The following is an 18,566-nucleotide window of genomic DNA, read 5'->3' on the forward strand; positions in this document are numbered from 1 at the left end:
CACAGGTTGACCCAGATGTGTTTGCAGCACTCCCTAGAGAGCTTCAGGAAGAGTTGTGTTCTGCTTACAGAAATAAGGGAAATGCTCAAGCTCAAGCCAGCACTGGTAAGTTAAAAACAAAGTGTCAAATATAATATATGACATCAGATATTCACCAAACTTTACTGTCTTTTTTATAGCATTTTTCAGTTTAAAGGGAAAGTTCACATAAAAATGAGAATTTACCGTTAATTAACTTACACTAGGCCATTCATTCATAAATCTGAATCGGTTCAAAGTCATGTTAAGGTTTCGCTTATTGGCTTGTTTTGAATAAATGTTTGCTGATGTTTAATGTACACTGATCATAATACAAGGCAAGCATATTTTCTTTTAAGTCTGAAATTTCCTTCATAATGGTCTTAAAAAGTCTTAAATTCGCTGAAATATGGAGTTGTAAGCTTTAAATGATTTTAAATGGGTCTTAATTTTCCTTTGTCCATCTAAAGCTTCTTAATCTGTAAAGAAAGAAAGAAAGTTTACCAATTTACTAATTTTGCTTAATTATCTTTTTTACAATTACATTTGTTTGTAAATGTGGGTTTGAATTTTAATGGGGCAAGTAAACATTTTCCACTGGCCAAATTAGAAAATCCTTAGTGTTTGAAATTTCATTCATAATGGTCTTAAAAATTGCCTTTAAAGTCCTAAATTTGACTTGATAACCCTGCAGAAACCCTGATATACCAACTAACTTTCCTGTCTTGTTTTAGTAGTGGAACAAAAAAACTCATTTCCTCAACTGAAGCAGCCTGCTGTAGGGAAATTAAAGCGCCGCTACAAAAAAAGAAACACTAGTCCTGCCAAAAATGGTTCAAGTCCACTAAAAAAAATGTTCCCTGGGAACAGCCCTGCCAAAACCAGCCCCTCCAAAACTCTTCCTCTGCCACTCAGAGAACAAGACCTCAAAGTAAGCCTGATCTGAAACATTCTTCTTCATATCCAGTGCTTCAGCCACATCATATTTAATGCACATCTGTATTCATCTGAGCTGTTTTTCACTGTGCAGTGCCCGTCCTCTCTGAGCACAGATGTCCCAGAGACACTACCCAAACCCATTCCTCGGCCAGCCCCAACCCTTGCAGGAGCGCATGAATTCAGTGAGATAAGAACGCTGCTGCGTGAATGGGTCACCACCATCTCAGGTACAGCACAATAGCCAGACCTTTCCAAACATGATTGTTGCATAAATAGTTAAAATGTCCGCTTCCGCGTCTTCACAGAACCAATGGAGGAGGACATTTTACAGGTGGTGAAGTACTGCACAGAACTAGTGGAGGACAAAGACCTGGAGAAACTCTACCTTGTCATCAAGTACATGAAGAGGTATTATTCTGAATTTCTCTCACTGTTTCCTGCAATAAACATAAAGAGCATCGCCTGTTTCAATAGCACACTACAGGAATATTCACACTTGTTCATCCAGAGGTTTACTAGCAATACATTTACTACAATGACGATGTAAAATTATCTGCATTCACTCATCCATAAACGGTAAATGTAGAAAAGTGACGATGTATTATTGGTGGCTCGGCGCTGCTGATTGTAATGTGAAGAAAATCCACACTTTGCTGATTGACTGTGCAAAAACAACACTAGCATGTACTCTGCTATTGTTGTGCACATTTGTTTGCACTAGGCATGGGCCGGTATAAGATTCTGACTTTATGATATCTTTGGATGAAAACATCACAGCTTCACGGTATTGTGATTATCGCTCAATAACATGTTCTTTTTAAATATCCAGGTAAAAAACAACAACATTTTCCCCTATTGAACATAATATATTAGATTTTAGGAAGCATTTATAAAATTGTAGAACAGTAAAGCCCCCACCCCACCCCCTGGAGTATCGCATTATTATGGACAATTTATTCAAAGGGAACGAACTGGATGCGCATGACATCATCGTTTTCAAAGATTTTGTTTTCAGGTGTTTACAGGTGTTATCATTTTATCCTGAATTAAAGAAGTTAAAAATGATACTTCTTTTCTCATCTTTACACCAGTAATGGCGTAAATGCACATGGACTTAAAATTCAGTCAGCCAGCCCCAGGGCTTCCGATGAATTCTCATCTCATACAAAGTCGCCGCTTTTAAAATGTGATTTCTTTAAAAAAAAAAAAAAAAACAGCGATCTCCTCTGACTGGCTAAGATATAATATAAAGTGGGTATCAGACCTAACAAGAAGCACTGCATTAAATAATATTTTTCCACACCATGACTTTAAAATAAGGACATTAAGTTTTTGCGCTGGTCTGCTGCTGATGACTGCGCCTGTGTTTAAATGGCCTTTCAAACTTTTTTTATGCCTTAACAACCAAATGGATGCATAAGTCTATTTAACTGAATATATTGTAATTACTGCAGGGTTGTCTAAACTTGGTCCTGGAGGGCCGGTGTCCTGCATATTTAGTTCCAACCCAATGAAACGACTAATCAAGCTCTTTCTAGGTATTCTAAACTTCCAGGGGGTTTGTTGAAGGTAGCTGGAGCTAAACTATGCAGGACACCGGCCCTCCAGAACTGAGTTTGGACAAGCCTGCTTTACAGCATCGGTGCTGTAAAAGGAACCTTACAAAGCTGAAAATCGTCAAGTAAAGCTTTCACCAGAAGTTAGCCCATTGCCATAGTCCATTTTACTCACATTTTTTAAATTAAATGAATTCCACATTTCCCAAACATCATTAATTGTTTTTCAGGCTCATGCAGCAGTCCTCAGAGTCAGTGTGGAGCATGGCCTTTGACTTTGTCCTGGACAATGTGCAGGTGGTGGTACAGCAAACCTACGGCAGCACTTTGAAGATCACATAGGAAGACCGTCTTAACCTCAGTCACTGTGACATCAGCTCAGTCCTGCCACCTCGTCATGACAACAACTGACTCTGCCAATCATTGTAGCATCACGGTACAAGATCAAGCCAATGATGAGGAACAGATTAGCATATACCAGCTTCACCCAGAAGCAGCTGAACACTGAACTTTTCTTTTATCATGATGTCAGATCTCTAGACTGATGTCTAGAAGTACTTTGGTGACGCTCTTCAATCAGGTTGTATTCGTTAACATTAGTTAATGCGTTGAGTATCATGACCATAAGATGAATCACTTTTGACAGCATTTGGTAATCTTGGTTACTGCTAATTCACTAATTTACTACTGTTAGTTCCTCTTAATTTATAATGTATCACAATAACAATAACACAGTCATGCATTTGTAACATTTGAGGACGTAAATGTAGAAGTTAACATTTTACAGCACTTACTAACCTCGATTAAAGCGCTGTTGAGTTTTAGTTCATGTTTACTAGTGTGTTAACTAATATTAACATGTACAGCCTGGTTGTAAAATGGTGTCAACTTTTCTGAATGTTTTAATGCACTGACTGTCCAAAACCAAGCGAAGCAAGCCTCTTTGCTTTCTGTTTGCTGTTTGGATTTTTTTTCCTTGTTCTTTAATGTCTTTATTGTCCAAATTTCCTTCTCTTGTACTCAAGAACCGGTGTTTACCCTGAAAGTCTGACCTCAGAAATATTTAACAGACTTTGTAGCAAAGCAGAACGTTGTTGGCATGTTATTTGCCTTTTATGGGTCAGACTGAAAGTTGAAATAAGGAACGGAGATGCTGTTGTCTTCTATCAAAGTCTTTTGGCATGTGGATACTAACATTTTATGTAAAGCTAACGTTTATGTTTTCCTAGATTTTATATATAAATATATATATATATATAACTCACTCTTATTGATTGTTTGCTTTTATATGTTTGTTTGTATGTGTGAAAGAGCTACGAGAGATGCATATTTATGAGGAAAAAGATTTAAATATTGGCCAGGTTAATTTGATTAAATTGACTTCTTGCTTTTAAGTGTTCTATTATGAATATGTGGAAATGGTGCTAAGTAATTCTCAATCTGATGGATCCTTCACTACAGTAGTCCTCTGCTGGTTCCTCTCAGCCCCTGTTCGCTGTTGCTTTGACTTCATGCGTGAACAGAATGTAACTTTTTCAGTGTTTTACATTTGTACTGGTTCGGTTTTAAGAAGCTGCTCATGACAAGGTCATCTGGCATTATTATGACATTACTGAGAGGACGGCCTGAGAATCCATGTTCGGTCAAAAAATCTGTGGTGACAGAATGACACGTGCCTGAAGACCTGAAGCTGTGACATCATTTGTATGTTTTCTAAATTTTCAAATAAATTTGGATAAGTGATACTTTCTTGTGTTTTAGTGTTTGCATTGTGTTCATTTATAATATGTGTATGAGGCTATCATTGATTCACAAATGAGGCCAATAAAGGTAAAACAAAAAAATAAGGTCAAGAATCTTGATGTTATTCTAGGGTCAGTCAGTCAGATGTGAGTTTCAGTAGTCATGTCAAAGCAGTAAGTAAATCGGCATACTTTAATCTCAAAAACGTTGCAAGAATTAGATACTTTGCTAATCTTTTTACTTGATCATGTTTTTATCAGCAGCAGGATGGATTATTGTAATGGACTCCTCACTGGCCTTCCCAAAAAGACAGTCAAGACAGTTACAGCTCATCCTGAACGCTGCTGCCAGGATTCTGACCAGAACCAGGAAATCAGAGCACATCACACCTGTCGTCATGTCCTTACACTGGCTCCCAGTTACATTCAGAATAGATTTTAAAGTATTATTACTTGTCTATAAATCACTAAATGACCTCAATACATTACAGATATGCTCACTGAATAGACACCTAACAGATCACTCAGATCTTTAGAATCATATAAACAAGAAATGACAAGAGTTCAGTCAAAGCAGAGTGAATCCACCTTCAGCTATTATGCTCCCTGCTGCTGGAATCAGCTTCCAGAAATGATCAGATGTGCTCCAACATTAGGCACATTCAAATCAAGACTGAAAACACATCTGTTTAGCTGTGCCTTTACTGAATGAGCACTGTGCTACGTCCGACAGATCACACTATAATGTCTTTCTTTTCTTTTTCATTCTTTTATAACCTGTTTTAACACTTTCATTATTTGTTTATATTGTATAAAAATATAATTTAAATATAAATTATTTAAATATTAAAATTATGTTTATGTAAATATAACTTAAATTTTCATCTTTATTTTTAAATATAATTTATATTATTTACTTGTCTCTTTTATTCCTGTTTATTTAAAGCTCTTCGAATTTCCACTGTATATGAAACGTGCTATATAAATAAACTTGCATTGCCTTAAAATGGAAAGAAACATGAAATAAGATGCTTGGAGAATGAAAAGTCTAAAGAATGCTATTGTATCTGATTAAGTCTGGGCAAGTATAGTTGTCTTTATTAAAAATAAGTGGAATAATAAAAAAATGACTGATACAGAACCATCAAAACATAAACTGCGTGTGTGAAAATCAAGCTTTTCTGGATTTATGAAGGTCCATTCACGGAGCTCAAATAAAATATATTGTAGTGTAAAACTATTATTTATTTATTTATTTTTTTTTAAAAGGTGATTTCTTAATTGCATTAACAGGATGTTGTATAAAATAAACATATTGGTCTGAAAACATGGCACCTTTTGTTAATTAATATAATGATTAAAATAAGTGACGTGCATTTTTTAAAACTAGTATAAGCAATGTTATCGTGAAACGTTCATATTTAACAATGATTTTATGACAGATGAGTTAAATAATAAATTTTGTACATTCTGAAATACGTCACAAAGCGCTACGTGTGAGTGACGTAATCAGTCGACGCCTTTGCGTGAAGCCCTGCGTCAGTGTGCCGCCTTTCAGAAATTATACAGCGTTGGTAAGTGCCGTTTCCATTGAACATCTAAAGAAATGTTAACAGATTTAAAATTGTACGTAGAATAAACTGAGTATAGTTTGTTATTGTTGCACTGCGGAGTGTGTGTCGTTTTTCTGATTAACCGCTGATGATAGTGTTGGGACCAAATGAGCCGTTACCACGGTGTTTGTTTGCGAGGACTAGCACTAACCTTGCACAAATTGATAACTCTAGCATAGCACGTATAGACAAAGTCAAACATCATTTCCTAAACTCGACAGTATGAAATATCTGAAATTTATAAAAACGTAATGTCAATTCTAACCATCACATGTCTGACGCAGACGTTTAAGCTAAGTTAGCATGTTTGCTGTATGGCCGACTACCAGCATCTCTATTGTTGTGATAACAGAAAGCACATGAAGTCCAAGAATCCTTTGAATATGCCATGCCACACCTTTTACACACAAGCATTGTTCACTGATTTGTCGTATGCAGTTAAACCATAGCAGTTGCAACTAAGTAGAATTCCCCCCCTCAGAAACCTTAGTAACGTTAATGTCATGTTGTCGTGAGGCCTGTCAGGTGAGTGACAGTTCTTTTGGTCAAGACATTGCGGGCTAAACACGGTTGTTGTTTTTTTTTTTATGTACGTAGCTATTTTCATATATTGTGCTTTTTGGTCTTTCATAAAGTGTTTTAGCTAATGCAAATAAATCTTACAAAATGTATGTTCCCTTTATTCTGCTTAAAGGGATAACGTCAGTTCACCAAAGAATAAAAATTCTTTTGTAATTTATTTATCCTTTACTTGTAAATTACAGTATATTTTAAATGCCATTTTCTTAAAATTAGATTTTTTCTCCTGCACTTAACAATAAATCTCTACATCAGTAGCAAACACAGACCAATTTTTTAGTTTTATTCATGTCTATATTCTAAAGGCTTTTACAGAGGCTTGTACATGTGTAATTAACCCGATGATATACAATTCATTGATTCATTTTATTTTGTGAATTATTGTATGGTTGATTAAAAAAGAATCCCAAAATCTTCTCTGTAAAATCTACGAACTAGTCTATATTTAATTAAATTTCTAATTGGCATATTTAAACATGACATTTTAGAAGAATTCTTAATGCATTTGATCAACTGGCAAAATAATGGTTAATTTTTGCCCTATTCATCTGCAGGCTCTTGCCTTGAGAGTGTAAAACTGGTACTGGTTTAGTGTAGAAAAGCATTTATGTTTTAATATCTTCTTTTTCACTGTATACTATTTTGAAGTGAAGTGTCATGTCTTGTCAAACACTGCCATATCTGTAGCAGGCAGTGTGAGAGAAATGGCCAGTCAGTCGATGGATATTGTAGCGAAGGCTCTGGAGCAGCAGGTGCTTCAGTCAGCACGGATGGTGGAGGAGCAGCTGGATGCTGAGCTGGAGAAGCTGGAGCGCATGGATGAAGACGAGCTGGAGCTGCTGAAGGAGAGAAGACTCGAGGCCCTTAAGAAAGCTCAGAAACAGAAGCAGGTGACTTATGTGTGGTTTTGAATACATCTTTTAATGTTGCATCTAACAGTTATTCTGATAATCGATTCATTTGGTGAGTGTTTTCTTAGTTGAGCTGATGAAAATCCCTGTGTTATTAAAATGTACACACTGTAATGAAGTATAAAATGTAAACCTTTTATACAAATTTTCCTAATGTCCAAAAATGGTTAAATACACCCATTCTTAGGCTAAAGCCAGATGAGTGTATTAAGAGTTGTAAGTGTAAGAGTGACCTATATTAAGTGACATGTATATGTGTGATTAAACATTGTGAACTCTGTTTTATGCGTTTGTTCTTAGGAGTGGATCTCTAAAGGGCATGGTGAATACAGAGAGATCCCAAGTGAGAAAGACTTCTTTCCAGAGGTGAAAGAAAGCAAAAGTGTGGTCTGTCATTTCTACAGAGACTCCACCTTCAGGTATGTCAGGACACATTTGTTTTGCTTGACTGTCATATTATAAATCTGTAATTTTTTATGTTATTTTCCAAAGATGCAAGATTTTGGACAAGCACCTAGCTATTTTGGCTAAGAAGCATCTGGAAACGAAGTTCATCAAGCTGAATGTGGAGAAGGCTCCTTTCCTTACAGAGAGGCTGAGGATTAAAGTCATTCCAACATTGGCACTGGTGAAGGACGGCAAGACCAAAGATTATATTGTGGGTTTCAGCGATCTGGGCAACACCGATGAGTTTCCTACCGAAATGCTGGAGTGGAGACTGGGCTGTTCTGACATCATAAACTACAGGTCAGCGTAATATTGTAATATTGCAGATTAATGTTTAGAATATTTAACTTTTTCGTAATCTTTAATGAGCTTTTTCACACTTTTATAAATCATCACACACATCACACAAGTCATCACACAAGTTTCTATTAAATGCATCAGGGCATTGCATCTAGAATAGGTTTATTCCTGTACAATCTTCAGGTTTCCTCATAAATGAAAAATGGATGAAGGCATTTATATACACTGGCAATATTCCTTAGAGATTTTGGTCCATATTGACATGATAGCATCACACAGTTGCTCCAGATTTGTCGTCTGCACATCCATGATGAAAATCTCCTGTTCCACCACATCCCAAATGTGCTCTATTGGATTGAGATCTGGTGACTACGAAGGCCATTTGAGTACAGTGAACTCATTGTCATGTTCAAGAAACCAGTCTCCGATGATTCGCACTTTATGACATGGTGTGGTATCATGCTGGAAGTAGCCATCAGAAGATGGGTACACTGTGGTCATAAAGGGATGGACATGGTCAGCAAGTAACAATACTCAGGTAGTCTGTGGTGTTGACACGATGTTCAGTTGGTACTAATAGGCCCAAAGTGTGCCAAGAAAATATCCTCCACACCATTACACCATCGCCATCAACCTGAACCATTGATACAAGGCAGGATGGATCAATGCGTTCATGTTGTTGATGCCAAAATCTGACCCTACAATCTGAATGTGGCAGCAGAAATCGAGACTTGTCAGACCAGGCAATGTTTTTCCAGTCTTCTATTGTCCAATTTTGGTGAGCCTGTTCCAAATGTAGCCTCAGTTTCCTGTTCTTAGCTAAAAGGAGTGGCACCTGTGTGGTTTTCTGCTGCTGTAGCCCATCCGCCTTAAGACTGGACGTGTCATGCGTTATGCTCGTCTACATGCCTAATATCGAGTGGTTATTTGAGCAACTGTTGCTTTTCTATCAGCTCAAACCAGTCTGGCCATTCTCCTCTGACATCAACAAGGCATTTGCGCCCACAGAATTGCCGCTCACTGGATATTTTCTGACCATTCTCTGTAAACCCTAGAGATGGTTGTGTGTGAAAATCCAGGTAGATTAGCTGTTTCTAAAATACTCAAGACCAGCATGTCTGGCACAAACAACCATGCCATGCTCAAATTCACCTGTCTTCCCCACTGTGATGCTATGAATTGCAGCAGATCATCTTAACCATGAGTCAGTTCTTCGTACCTCGCTTAAATAATCTAAGATGATTTGTCAGATCCTGGATCTTTTAATCTTGATAACTGATCTCTCGCTAATTTGGTTCTTCAAACAAGTTCGCGAATCAGATTAGAATGTCTGGATAAACTGATCTGAGATCGCTGCGTGTGTTGTGAAGGACAGATCTATCGATCCTCGAAATCATGATCAGCAATGCAACGATTGGCTGACGGCACAGCAGCGTAATGACATCATCTGATTAATATTCAATTATCCATGTGAGCAAAATTACATCAAATTAGCAGTAAACGGTTTGTTAAATATGACACGCAGTAACTTCACATTTGTTGTGAGCTGCAGGCTTTACACTTTCATGTGTGAAGTGTATTCATCATGTATTTCAATGCAAATCAATGTATTTAGTTCTACATTTAGAAAAGATTTTCTTTATAATAGTAGCCGTTTTTTAATCGGTGTAATGAATAACTGGTTGTTTACAAAAGCATTTTGATATTGGTAAAGGCTTCTACAACTTTTGCGAAGCATCAAATCACTGGCATATTAACTGTCAAAACTTGTTTATGACTGCATAAATGTATTATTGCTTTAAAAAAAAAGTCACATATTCTGCATTTTTATTATACACAATTTGTACTAAAGCGATCTAAAAAGTTCATATCAATAAGTGTTCTCTTTGCACCTTGTCTTTGTACTTTCATTTCGAGCGTGCAGATTTCATAAGTTTTATTATGTATAACTTTATTTATTTTATTAATAACTGTAACTTTATTTATATATAGTTAAAAAATATTTACTATTTTCCCAAGTGTATATAACTACTACTGTAAGAAAATATCAGAATTCGGTACATACTTTATATTATCTTTGCTTGAACTGAGCCGATCTAATCCTGTTTATATGAATTGAACCTGCTCCCGATCAGGTTTGACCTAGCAGATCTGTTGCCATGACAACAACTCTCGGATCTGCTTTGAAGAACGAAACGATCCTGGATCGTGTCAAATCGTCAATATCCAAATCCAGCTAACTGAGTAATCCACATACGAAGAACGGACCCCATGTCTACATGCCTAAATGCATCGAGTTGCTGCCATGTGATTGGCTGATTAGAAATTTGCATTAACGAGAAGTTGGACAGTTGTACCTAATAAAGTGGCAGTGAGTGTAGTCCCTTGTATTGCTGGCATTTAAATGTCTTTATAATCACTACTAATCAATATAATCTTTATTTGATGAATAAGAAGTTAGAAAACACTTGTATGTGTGAATCTTTTCTCCTCCTAGTGGGAATCTTCTGGAGCCGCCAACAGTTGGACAGAAGACAGGGTCAAAGTTCACCAAAGTGGAGAAAAAGACCATCAGAGGGAAAGCCTATGACTCGGACTCTGAATCTGATGAAGATTAGAGGACTAAAACATCAAGCTCCGTCTTTCTCAGGGCTTCCTACATAACAGTCCTAAGTCTTGTGACACTGTGTTTTTAATTTGTGTAACACCACAGTGTCTGTTTAATTTCCTGTCTTTGACCTTTACTCTTTATTTGATCATTTCATGATGACCAAGCATTCACTGATAGTATATCACTACTTTTTGTTATCCCTTTAAGTTTACTGTCCGGAAGTGTGCTCTTTCTGTTGAGCATAACTAGTGAAGAGTCAGTCTCTGATTTATTTAATAATGAAGGTGAAGTTTCTAAAGGATGGAACTGTAAGCTGACATTTCAATGATGGTGCAAACACAAACATCCATATTTTTGCCTCTGACAAACTGATGCTCAGTTCAGTGAACAGCAAACAAGTGCCAAGGAAGCAAATTTCTGCATTTCAGTAAGAATCAACACCCCTTTCTCCCATTGATGTGAAGGAAGAGGAGGATTTTTCTTTTGCTAGCAGTACAGGACTTAATAAAAAAAATATTTAATATGTGTGTTCTGTTCCTCTGTGTAAAGATTGTCTCTTTGAATGTAACAGTGATTTAACTAGTGATATTAATGTCACTATATCAATAGGTGATATTAATGACTGCTGTTACAAATGGACATTAACTATTTATGAGAAAGATCTAGTTTTTTTTTTAATCTTTATTAAACAAGTAGAAAGATACACATGCAGACAGTAGGTCAGATCAATGTTCTATGACTCAATGGCCTTTTTCTCCAGTGGTTTGAGGAGACGTTTGACCACCAGCTCTCCTCTGCTGTTCAGATGTGTGTTGGCCATGTCTTCTTCAGCCGGTAATCCATGAGGAAGCTTGAGTGGCTCAATCCTGCAGTTATAGAGATTGTTTAAATGGCCATGTTTATTGTCAACAGTTTTCAAAGTGTCAAGAATTGCAAAATTCTAACGTACCTAACCAGATGCTTGATGATTTTGAGTAGATTGTTCACTGAGGGGGTGTTCTTGTGGACACGGGGCTCATGTGACTGGTGATGAAAATCAATAAAGAATTTATAAAATTATAATGTTTCGAAAACTGTAATCCTTTTCAAACAAATGAAGATAGCGTCCCACCTTCATGAGCCCCAAACTCTTCACCACTTTCTTTTCCCAGTATGGCCGTCTCATCGTGCTCTTCACCCGTGTCACTATATGCAGTTTATGTGGCTGCTCTGGGTCTCCCCCATACTTGTCATGCTCTTTGGCTCGCTCCTCAAACACCTGAGGGGCGAATATGCGGTGATGTTATTACGTTTAGTGGGTTGAAAACAATAAAACTATATTTGCAGTTTACCAGCCACAAACCTGTGGAGAGATGCGACTCTTCGTGAATTTAGTTCGACATGGAGAGACTTGTGTCAAATTCTGCAATTAGTTTTAAAAGGTTGAACAATTAAAATCAGTTATTATTGTTTACCGACGATGCTGATATGTGAAAATAGCTCACCTTTGAAACATTGGAGGCAGATGTCAGAAGAGCTCGATACAGTCCTGCCATCGTTACACGACTGTTTGATGCTGCTGCCTTGGAAGGTTATTAGCTAGCAAGCTAGCTAGAATGACTTACTCATGCCCAGTATAATACTCTGAGTAAACTACACAATGACCGCAAATGCATCAAGGAATTTAATGCAACTGACTTTCATAGCCACGTTCTTGTGATATGGTAATCAATAAACGTATCACCACATCTAAATAAACTACAGCCCATACATGTATGTCAAATGTGTTGCTAGGAAAAGGAAACGACACCGTTTGGTAAAAAGACTGATTTCAAAATAAAAGTTCCACAGCGAGCGATCTGATTCATTTCCACGAGTCATACTGTATCTTAGTAAATTTTCTTTCTTGCATAAATATAATCGCGCTATGTTTGTTATATTTTCATGTTATTACATGTTAATTTAATTAAGTAATTTTAAACCTAAATATAGTTTAAATATGTAAATACAATACTAACATTAACACCTTGGTTATAAATATTTTATTTCAGTAAATATTTCAAACAAATATGTTTAAGTCTGCCAAATTATGAAAGAATGTGTTTGTTTGCTTTATTCCTGGACGGAAGCTATGGTCAGACGTTTATGACTTGCTTTACCCAAAGATTCCACGTCTAAGGATCTTTAATGTGAATGACGTCCTGTATTGGACAGTAAAGACGATGCCTTCCTTATCAACAACTGCTTGGAAAAGTTTACTTACCTAAATAAATAAATATTTGATGGTGAAACCAATTTTTTTGTACTTTTTATAATGAGATTCTTGCCTATATAAAATCCCTTAAGATAATGAAAACAAAAAGTGCAATTAGTCTTCTATCTTTGATAGAAAAATATAAACTACAGGAAAACCCCTAGTTCTTTTTAATTAATTAAAACATTTTTTATCTATTTTGTTTTTGTTTTTAAAGATTTATATATGTATATTATTTTACTTAAAAGTATTTTATGTAACAATTTATTTGTTCTTTATTTGCACAAATATTTGTTCATTTATTCACAATGAACCGTTTGACTGTTCAAAAGACTTGTTTAAGAAGATTCATTTAAAATGACTCGATTAAAGGATTCATTTAGGAGTTGTAACGTCGACGGTGTCAGACTCTCTTCCGTCCGCTGTGGGTAGAGGCGCTGTTCATTCACGAACCTCGGAAGTTCGCATTGCAACCTTCAAGTTCACTTCAATTTTGTTGAGTTCGTGGTTCCAGTTTAAAAGCATGGGGAAGCGTGTAGCTGTCGTGCTGGCGGGCTGCGGAGTGTTTGATGGAAGTGAAATCCATGAGGCGTCTGCGGTTCTGGTTCATCTGAGCCGTCAGCAAGCCACTGTAAGTTTGTTTGGACCACTGGCTCTCAGCTTTAGTGTTCACTGTGTTTATAGGACTATAAACAGAGCATAACTTCTACACACCTTATTAGGTTGATTCTACTTAAAACCGAAATTACTTGCCCTCGATATACATTCATAATGTGTAGCGTTATTGTATAAAATGGATATATTTTACAACTAAAACCATAGAGAACCTAACCAGGAGCTTCTCATTGATGTTTGTTGAATGTTACATTGGTTTGTGTCAGTATATACGCCTTTGAGATAGGACTGGGCGATCAATCGAAAAGAAAGCGAAAGCAAAATTCATAACTGACGCAATTTCTTCATTCGTTTCTAAAATCCTGTTAATACTATAAAATCCCTTTAAAACATACTTCTGCGTGTAGAGAGACCTTTTTATACCGTCTGTAGGGCAGACTGAGCTCTTAGTGACAGGGCAGTGAGTGCTTTTGTTCACATGAGAGGCGCCATGAACTCATCACGGTCTCTCTAAAGAGAAAGCGACTCTCTGATGCGTCATGGAGATTTTGTTTCCGGTGGGAACAGCGGTGATTCAAAGGCCAACGCTCGTGTACTTTATTTTTACTTTCGCAAATAAGTTTGTAGACAAATGTGCTTTGACCATCAATCTCTCACTTTGGTTTAGTGGACTAATTTCCCAGTGTACAAAAGGTCGCCACAGCAGAATGCATCACCAAAGTTCTATCATAATAAAACAACACACACACACACACACACACACACACTCGAATATTTATTTTTTCACTGGAGATGCCAGTTATTATTTTGCACTTTTTATCATAAGTTTTCTGAAGATACAAGTTATTTTCCATGAACGTTCAAAATTACATTTCCTGCAAGAAAATTTCTGCAGGTTATTTTCTGCTATTTGCAGGGATGTATTTATTTATACTGTTTGCAAAAGAATATTAATATTATTAAAGTTATTTTCAAATTTTTAAGGAAACCTGCATGATACATTAAAACTGAAATGTGTCCTCTTTCACTCTTTCTTAATTTCAAGCAATGTTCGTTTCTATTTCAGTTTGAAGTATTCACCAAATTACCATAGTTTGTCAATGAGCTCTATGCGCAGCTAGTGTTTTTCAGTCAATAATAAATGTCCGGTGAGATCTTAATGTGACTATTTTCAATGTCATAAGGCTCTTTTTACAGCATCGATGTTGTAATGTAATTAAAATACATTCAGTTAAATGAACTTAAGCGTTCATTTAGTTGTTCAAACTTAAAACAAGATGAAAGACGTGTAAACGCTAGCGCAGTCAGTATCAGCAGGCTAACTAAGAAACTCCATTGAAAATACTGGGGTAAAGTAAACAGTCATATTTTAAAGACATGGCGGGGGGAAATGGAATTTAATGCAATGCAATGCTTCTTGTCCTGTCTGAGACTCACTGCATATCATATATCTAACAGGCAGAGAAGATCACTGATTTTTTAAAAGAAATCAGACCTTAAGCGTGGCAGTTTTATAATAGAAATACAGTTCACCAGAAGTGCTTAGGCTGTCTGGCTGAAAATTAAAAGTCCCTGTGAATCTACCCCATTATTTTAATATCACAAAGCATAGAAATCTTTCATTAGAAAAAGTCATCTTTTTGAAATGTTAAAATCTGAGTATATATTACAGTACAAATGATAAGATGATGAACTTTGTAATATAAATACACTGAAAATAATACACAAAGCAAAAGTTGTATTTTTTTAGAAGTTAAAAAATATGCTTAATAAATAAAAATAAAATAAAGTAATTGTGTTTTGTTCATTCCTTAAAAAAACTAGGTATTTTAAAGATTTATGAATTCCAGGTCAAAACTGTGGACATTAATTAATTAATTCATTCATTCATTCATACTTGCATGCATAAATACAATTGAGATTTTTTCTTCCCTCACTATGCATTCTTAAGATTTTTCAAGGTCTCTCTTCTAGGTCAAACAGACCTGTATATGAATGGACAGGCTGTCTTTTCTGTATAACATCTTCACAAGCAATGCATTTCAATTATTAAACATCGCACAGCAGAGTGTATTTTTAGCTTTGGTTATCGTCTTATTGTCTTGTGTGTTTCTTTTTCACAAGACTTCAGTAATAGATGAACTCTTCCCACAGGTCAAGATGTTTGCACCCAACACTGACCAAATGCACGTTGTGGATCATCTGAAAGGCTCTCCAACAGAGGAGAAGAGAAATGTGCTTGTGGAAAGTGCCAGACTGGCCCGGGGTGAAATTGAAGACCTCAGCCAGCTCAATGTGAAGGATCTGGATGCCATCATCTTCCCTGGTCAGCAAACTGCTCTTATTTGTGCTGCTTTAGGAAGAATATTCGAGCATCACTTCAGATTGGCCTTTTATCTAAAATCTGCTATGGTTTTGCAGGTGGTTTTGGAGCAGCCAAGAATTTGTGCAGCTGGGCAGTGGATGGCAAAGACTGCTCAGTCAATGATCAGGTGAAAGCAGTGCTTCAGGCCTTTCATGCTGAGAAGAAGCCCATCGGCCTGTGCTGCATCTCACCAGTGCTGGCGGCCAAAGTTTTCCCTGGCTGTGAAGTGACCGTTGGTCATGTCACAGATGAGAGGTAACAATAAACACAGAGAAATCTCTTTAATCGGGTGTTTTCACACCTCCAGTTTGAAAAAAGTAAGAAAAGTCCAGCTGTGTTTAGGTGGGAGTGTCCAGCGGCAAAAGAGGGAAGGGTTTGTTTGAAAAGGGAAGTTTCATTACACGCAAAAAAGCTCATTTGCACACCGGCAACTTCTGTTTAATGCATTTAATGTTGTGTCATAACTTCAGTCTGTATATGAGTTACTGTTTGAGGTGTGGAGTCGATTTTGAAGAAATGAATACATTACTGAAGAAAGAAGGTATCTAGTATAATAAATGACAATAAAAAGATGTATAATATTGCAAAATACTTCAATTTCAAGCAAATAATGCAAACAAACTTGTGCTTTAGTATCATTTACATGTTGTCATATGGTTTACTTGTTTTTCTTTTTATTAGAAGTTTTAACTATTTTTTTCTGACTTTAAATGGATTTTATTTCTTTAGTATTTTAATATATCTAAATAGGTTTTATTATTTACAATTATTTTAATAAATCAAGTTAAACTAAATAAGATTTACAGATAGCTCAAATAAATATATTTGATAATTTAAGACCTATTATAAATGACAGTTTTCCACTTTAATAAAATTTTAAGTGACAAATATTTTTTAATGGTATTATTTTTAGTGTTGGCAGATTGGGTGGTTTTAAGTTTGATTTTACGGGTAAAAAATGGCATAGGCGGGTTGTCAAAATTTGGCCGGTTTTGCAACGTAAATTTTATATGCAACTTATTTAACAAAACAATTGTGTGCTTCTACTCCATTCGGTTAGTACAGACCAGTGCATAGCGTAAACCGCGTGGGCCCACCCGCAAGAGGAGGTGAAGGAAAATTATATCAAAATCTGACTCCCCAGACACATCTGACTCCCTTTCATGTGCACGCGCACCACGCTGAGCCTGCTGTTAAACTTACAGTGGTTTATTATGACACTTTTTTTCATAATCAACAGCAAGAACAAACATAGAAGCATGGTCTGATTGATAAGCAGCACCTAATTATGTTCAAAAACATTTAAAACGCCAAATTGGACGAATGTATAACCCATGTTTGAAAGTAAAACATAATCCCAATAGGTAGTGTAATGTATACAAAATAAAGTGCAGTGTGTGGGTGAGAGTGGGGCAGTGTTTTGATGTGATCCGGTTATGTTGTGGTTCTGTGACTGCTGGTGTTGGTTACTGTATTGTTACAAATGATGACAGTTAAAGTAACTAGGTTCATTTAAAATACATTAAAATTAAATATTCTACAATTTTGGGCATTTGTTTTTTGCGTTTGGGCAGGTTTTGGACAGCTTTTGGGCTAGTAAAAGTCTGCTACATCTGGCAGCACTGTTAGTTTTATCTAAGTGTGGTTTTAAACTTTGTTTCTCATCTAGTTGACAGCAAGCGTAACTGGCAGAAACGGTTATATACATTATTTCATAGATTTAAAAAAAATAAAATGAATTCAGTATATATTTTTCAAAAACTCAACATTTATAAATCTTATTTTTATTGTCCAGTGTATAGTTGCAATTGGAATTATTTGTCCTCCTTCAGCAAAATATGTTTGCAAATTTCTGGAAATGCACACGAAAAAATAAATAGAGAGGCGAAGATCTGCCTATACAATTTTCTGCACAATATGACCTAAGTTTGAGTCCCACTGACGGAAGGTTTGTCTTCAGGTATCCTGGTGTTCCGGACACAGCTGAAGCTATTACTCAGCTGGGCTGCAAGCACATATGTAAGCATGTGGATGAGGCTCATGTTGATGAGAAAAATAAGATCGTCACCACCTGTGCTTTCATGTGCAACGCTCCACTGCATGAAATACATGATGGCATTGGAGTGATGGTGCAGGAGGTGCTGAAGCTTGCCTGAATTCCTGCTAAGTCTTATTTTGTCTAATGTTTCTATAGAAGGTCAAAGTCAACCCAAGTGTCATAAATGTCTCATTAAGAACTTAATAGAAATGAATAAAGAGTACAACCCTTATTAAAAATTTACTGATCGTTTCATTTTAAATAATTGATGTTATTGACAACTGAGCATCTTCCTAGCAGGATTATTTTCGTCTGCTAAAGACAGACAGGAGCAGAATTACTACATAGTATTTGTTGCACAAATTAAATTGACAAGGTACACAATTGCTTTTTTTTTTTAAACATATGTTAAGAAAAGTTTCATAAAATGGATTAAAAGTGACTAGTCACTTGTAAATGTAGGACTATTGCTATTTCTACTTTCTGTTCAGCAAAGAATCTAGAAATAAATTATTTTTACCATAATACTCAGCAGCAGAACTGTTATTAGCCATTTATAATATTAATAATAACAAGACTTTTTCTTGAGCATCAAATCA

General features: G+C 36.2%; 4 protein-coding genes across 16 annotated transcripts in view; 3 read left to right on the forward strand and 1 right to left on the reverse strand.

Annotated features, from left to right (window-relative positions):
* The window catches only part of rev1 (REV1 DNA directed polymerase), a 247,872-nt gene extending 243,614 nt beyond the window's left edge, over positions 1-4,258 (forward strand). For 7 of the 11 annotated variants that reach the window (XM_073912188.1, XM_073912189.1, XM_073912190.1 and 4 more), the window contains 5 exons: positions 6-105; positions 753-949; positions 1,049-1,184; positions 1,263-1,365; positions 2,744-4,258. In XM_073912188.1, the coding sequence (XP_073768289.1) occupies positions 6-105; positions 753-949; positions 1,049-1,184; positions 1,263-1,365; positions 2,744-2,855 (648 nt within the window). In that variant the 3' untranslated portion in view covers positions 2,856-4,258. The remainder of the gene's footprint in view (positions 1-5; positions 106-752; positions 950-1,048; positions 1,185-1,262; positions 1,366-2,743) is intronic. The other 4 variants (XM_073912198.1, XM_073912193.1, XM_073912194.1 and 1 more) reach the window with 2 other exon arrangements.
* A 1,498-nt stretch (positions 4,259-5,756) lies between these two features.
* On the forward strand, positions 5,757-11,268 carry txndc9 (thioredoxin domain containing 9). Of its 3 annotated transcripts, none has more exons than NM_200021.2 (5): positions 5,757-5,829; positions 7,135-7,337; positions 7,659-7,777; positions 7,851-8,105; positions 10,603-11,268. In NM_200021.2, the coding sequence occupies exons 2-5, from the start codon at positions 7,152-7,154 to the stop codon at positions 10,721-10,723; spliced, it is 681 nt and encodes a 226-aa protein (NP_956315.1). In that variant the 5' UTR covers positions 5,757-5,829; positions 7,135-7,151; the 3' UTR covers positions 10,724-11,268. The 3 variants fall into 3 exon arrangements, with proteins under 3 accessions (NP_956315.1, NP_001315504.1, NP_001315505.1); NM_001328575.1 differs by having other exon boundaries at positions 7,138-7,337; NM_001328576.1 differs by lacking the exon at positions 5,757-5,829 and adding an exon at positions 6,367-6,393.
* A 124-nt stretch (positions 11,269-11,392) lies between these two features.
* mrpl30 (mitochondrial ribosomal protein L30) lies at positions 11,393-12,504 on the reverse strand. The gene is given in 5 exon segments (NM_001020761.2): positions 11,393-11,582; positions 11,666-11,739; positions 11,828-11,974; positions 12,059-12,118; positions 12,201-12,504. Coding segments are annotated over 5 exon segments (465 nt in total). The 5' UTR covers positions 12,252-12,504; the 3' UTR covers positions 11,393-11,449.
* Positions 12,505-13,344: 840 nt separating this feature from the next.
* Positions 13,345-18,209, forward strand: zgc:162944. The gene is made up of 4 exons (NM_001126455.1): positions 13,345-13,580; positions 15,719-15,890; positions 15,986-16,184; positions 17,890-18,209. The coding sequence occupies exons 1-4, from the start codon at positions 13,473-13,475 to the stop codon at positions 18,083-18,085; spliced, it is 675 nt and encodes a 224-aa protein (NP_001119927.1). The 5' UTR covers positions 13,345-13,472; the 3' UTR covers positions 18,086-18,209.
* The last annotated feature ends 357 nt before the right edge of the window (positions 18,210-18,566 follow it).

The sequence above is a fragment of the Danio rerio genome, chromosome 9, assembly GCF_049306965.1.
Source record: "Danio rerio strain Tuebingen ecotype United States chromosome 9, GRCz12tu, whole genome shotgun sequence".
Taxonomy (NCBI): domain Eukaryota; kingdom Metazoa; phylum Chordata; class Actinopteri; order Cypriniformes; family Danionidae; genus Danio; species Danio rerio.

What these genes read in the sequence shown, in the direction of transcription:
- txndc9 (NM_200021.2), top strand. Translation starts at nt 7,152, where the DNA reads ATGGCCAGTCAGTCGATGGATATTGTAGCGAAGGCTCTGGAGCAGCAG. An exon ending in TACAGAGACTCCACCTTCAG is followed by an intron (nt 7,778 to 7,850) that starts GTATGTCAGGAC and finishes TATTTTCCAAAG; the next exon opens with ATGCAAGATTTTGGACAAGC. An exon ending in TCTGACATCATAAACTACAG is followed by an intron (nt 8,106 to 10,602) that starts GTCAGCGTAATA and finishes TTCTCCTCCTAG; the next exon opens with TGGGAATCTTCTGGAGCCGC.
- zgc:162944 (NM_001126455.1), top strand. Translation starts at nt 13,473, where the DNA reads ATGGGGAAGCGTGTAGCTGTCGTGCTGGCGGGCTGCGGAGTGTTTGAT. An exon ending in GGATGCCATCATCTTCCCTG is followed by an intron (nt 15,891 to 15,985) that starts GTCAGCAAACTG and finishes ATGGTTTTGCAG; the next exon opens with GTGGTTTTGGAGCAGCCAAG. An exon ending in GGTCATGTCACAGATGAGAG is followed by an intron (nt 16,185 to 17,889) that starts GTAACAATAAAC and finishes GTTTGTCTTCAG; the next exon opens with GTATCCTGGTGTTCCGGACA.